At 56.0% G+C, this 3,356-nt stretch overlaps 1 protein-coding gene across 1 annotated transcript in view; it reads right to left on the bottom strand.

Annotated features, from left to right (window-relative positions):
* Positions 1-1,755: 1,755 nt before the first annotated feature.
* Positions 1,756-3,356, bottom strand: part of UCKL1 (uridine-cytidine kinase 1-like 1) — a gene marked incomplete at its 5' end in the record, with an annotated part of 16,093 nt that continues 14,492 nt past the window's right edge. The window contains 3 exons of the mRNA XM_009878607.1: positions 1,756-2,134; positions 2,709-2,865; positions 3,224-3,331. Coding sequence (XP_009876909.1) covers positions 2,058-2,134; positions 2,709-2,865; positions 3,224-3,331 — 342 coding nt within the window. The remainder of the gene's footprint in view (positions 2,135-2,708; positions 2,866-3,223; positions 3,332-3,356) is intronic.

Genomic DNA, 3,356 nt, shown 5'->3' with positions numbered 1-3,356 from the left:
GATCTGCTGAGGAAAAATGTGGACCTGAGGAAAAATTTTGCTGAGGCAAAATGCAAATGTTCTGAGGAAAATTATGGATGTAGTGGGTTAAAAAGAAGAGTTGCCCCAGATGAACAAGTCCATGCCTTCCTCCGTGCCGGCAGTACCTCAGGTGGAGCTCCCAGCGTGGAGGAAGGTGCCAGAGGCCTCTGGGCTGTGTTGTCCCTGTGGCCATGCCCACGGGACAGGACGTGGGTCACTCGGACCTTAATGTGAGGGCAATGGTGACCACGCTGCCAGGCCAGCCCCCCCCCCCGGCCGTGGGGGCTGGGCACTGTCTGGGTGCGTGGGTGGCGTTCAGCAGCCTGGAAGTGCTGCAAAGCAAAACGTGGCGGTCTGAGGCTCTGGTGATGCCGCCTTCTCCCCACACCCTTGACACCTCAATTTTTGTTTTCCCCTCCCGTGGCTGCGTAGCCTAGAGCTGCTGCCTGTGCCCGTCACAGGCTTATCGGGGCCGCGGGATGGATTGTGGGTGCAGGACACCCTCTGACGCTCTACGTGGTAGGTCATAGCCCCATGGCACCCAGTGCTTCTCCATCCACACACCTCCCTGGGCCACATCCTACATGGGAACGGCGAGGCTGCATCCATGATGCTTCAAGAAGTTTGGGTGTGTGGTTTGGGATGACGGCTATTGGGGAGCAAGAGGTGCTTTGCCCCTCCTTGCTCTTCCAAGGAAGCCGCTGTGGGATCTTCACCCCCATGGTAGACCTTGTTCAAGGCCCACACATGGGCTTGTTTCCCTCAAGGAAGCCAACAGCACTGCTCAGACAAGCTCTGCTGGAGCTTTAGGCGTGAAGGACGATGGTGGCATTCATTCACCGGTTGAGCACGGACTGGAAAGAAGACACCAGGTTCCTCCGGCATTGACCTGCGCTGCAGCCCAAAGGTCTCCAGGTCCAGACGTGCTCCTCCAGGGCCGTGGTGATGCTGCTGTCCCTCGTCCCACCTGGTGCCCCAGCCCAAACCCCCTGTGTCTGCCCATGTCCTCCCATGTTTGTGCTTATGAGCTCTCCTTCCGCCTACGCAAGGAGCTATTTTTAGCAGACGCTAATCGAGTGTCAGCGCTGGCTCTGAGTGTTGCCTTTCAAGCTGAGGGCTTGGGCTCTAGCCGAGCGCTTGCAGGAACTCGGGCGTGTTTTCTTTTAAATTTAGTCGAGAATTTATACAACACACCGCAGAGCAGTAGCAGTTATTTTGGGCTCGTCACACCTGAGCCCACGCTGCGTTATCACCAGGCGATTCCCCGTTTCGGCAAGGGCCCGGCAGAGCAACCCTCTCCTCGGTGCCGGCAGCGCCCGCCTGCCTTGCCTAACCCCTCCAGTGCCGGCCCCAAGCCAGGTTTGCTCCTCCTGACCCATTTATCTCCAGCATAAAGGTGTTGCACTGGTACTGTGAATCACAGAAGAAAGGAAAACACTCTGTGTTTGGCCAGCTCCCCTTCTGCTGAGGTTACGCTGGTGCTAGCAGCCTAACCCTGTTGGGAAGGCTCTCCTTGGGGTATAAGAGCTTCAGTGTTCACCAGAAAGAAACAGTGAGCAGCTGCCTGTAACCAGCACAAAGACAGAGCCCCAAGAACTGCTCCAGGCTGTGGGGTCAGCCTGCTCCTCAACAGCAGGGTCTCAACCTCCCAACCCTGCTCACGGCATCTGCCCTCCAAGGCAGCAGTCCCAAAGGGTTGCAAATCCCTCGGGGAAGGGATGAAGAATGGCTCCATTCAAGAAAACCAGAGAAAAAATTTATTATTTTTCTTTATAAAATATCTCCAATAAGTTATATAGGCAAATATTTAAATTAAAATAAATTACCTCCGCTCTATGCCGGGACACGCGACCGTCCACAAAGTCAAACTATGATTTGTGTTTCTTTGAAAAAATATGCCTTAGATCTTCAATGTGAGATTTGAAAAAAATATCTATGCTTGGTGAGGAGGAGGAGGAAGGAGAAATCTGCAATGGACAGAGGGGTTAAGGTGCGGTGCTGAAGCTGCCTGGAGCCACTGGCATCTCCACATCCAGCTAAGTGCTAAGAGCATCCTCATCGTCGCTCCAGTCGGGAGGAGCATCCGTTCCGAAGTACCGATCGCCAAAATTCCCTGCGGGGACAAACAGAAAGCGGCAGTCAGGGAGCAGCTCCACAGGGAGCCCTGCGACCCGTCCTCCCGCCTTCCCTTGCCCCAGCAGGCACAGAAGCAAAAGCAGGTTTATCCGACAGCTTGAACGGCTCTAAAACTCGTGTAGTGGCAAAATTGGAGCAACCTGGAGGCTGTTTTAGCAATGGGTGTCAGGGGTGTTTCCTGGCACAGCAGAGGTGAGGACAGAAGAACTTGTTTTGGATGAGCTTGTTTAAAGTGGCAGCTCAGGGGAATGGGGTGGGCAGGGGTCTGCTCCAGCTGTCCCAGCCCAAGTTCTCCATCTGGGGCTGGGGGAGGCTCACAGCACACGGAACGGCTCCTTCTGCCAACAAGGTTCTGGCTGCCTGGCAGGTCTCAAGAGCGTGCGTGTCGATCCCAACACCCACGTGGCAGCAGGACCCAGGAGAGGCAGTGGGTCCCCGGGTAAATAAGGCCAGACCGAAGCTGCTGCTGCCAACCAGGGCTTCGCCTCCACTGGTGAGTCAGGCAGAAGCACCGAAAATTCCCCTAGTTCCATTCCTACCCAGGTACTCACCGATGCCAGGGATTATCCGGAAAAGGTCGTTCACCTTCTTGTCCACAGCCGTGGTGATGATCTTCACCCGGGGGAAAGCATAGGCCACGGAGTGGACACCCATCTCTGCCATGAGCAGGGAGAGGAGGAAGATCTTGTCTTCTGGGACATCATGATCCTACAAGAAAGGCATGGACACAGCTCAGGGTAAGGTTATCTCAGGCAGGTTATGGCCCATGACTCCAGGGAGCAGCTCAAGGGCCTTCCTGGAGCCACTTTTTCTCCTCCCCTCTCTGTGGCCAGCTGGGCACAGGACCAAGAAACCAACTAAATCCAGGCTGTTCCTATGCAAGGAAGAGGTGACGCTGCCGACGCCAGCTTCTGGAGTCACCCCAGCTTGTGCTGTCCTCTCCCGTGACACCTTCCTCCACAAGAAGTCAGTTTCAGTGCGAAGCCCCTCAGCCTGGCCGTGGCCGGCATTTTGCACATTACTTGGGAATGACCCACCCACTCTCTGCAGCACCCGAGCTCCGTACCAGCAGCACCCGCACGGCCATCATGGCTGCTGCGCCCGTGGAGACCGTGCAGTCCATCAGGATGACGTGGTCCTCGCTGATGTCCTTTGGCAGCCGCAGGTAGTGGAGCTGGGCAGGAGGGGAGAGAGATCAG

The sequence above is a fragment of the Apaloderma vittatum genome, unplaced genomic scaffold (assembly GCF_000703405.1).
Source record: "Apaloderma vittatum isolate BGI_N311 unplaced genomic scaffold, ASM70340v1 scaffold23741, whole genome shotgun sequence".
NCBI lineage: Eukaryota > Metazoa > Chordata > Aves > Trogoniformes > Trogonidae > Apaloderma > Apaloderma vittatum.
Note: the sequence above shows the minus strand (reverse complement) of the source record. Positions and strands in the feature narration are given on the sequence as shown.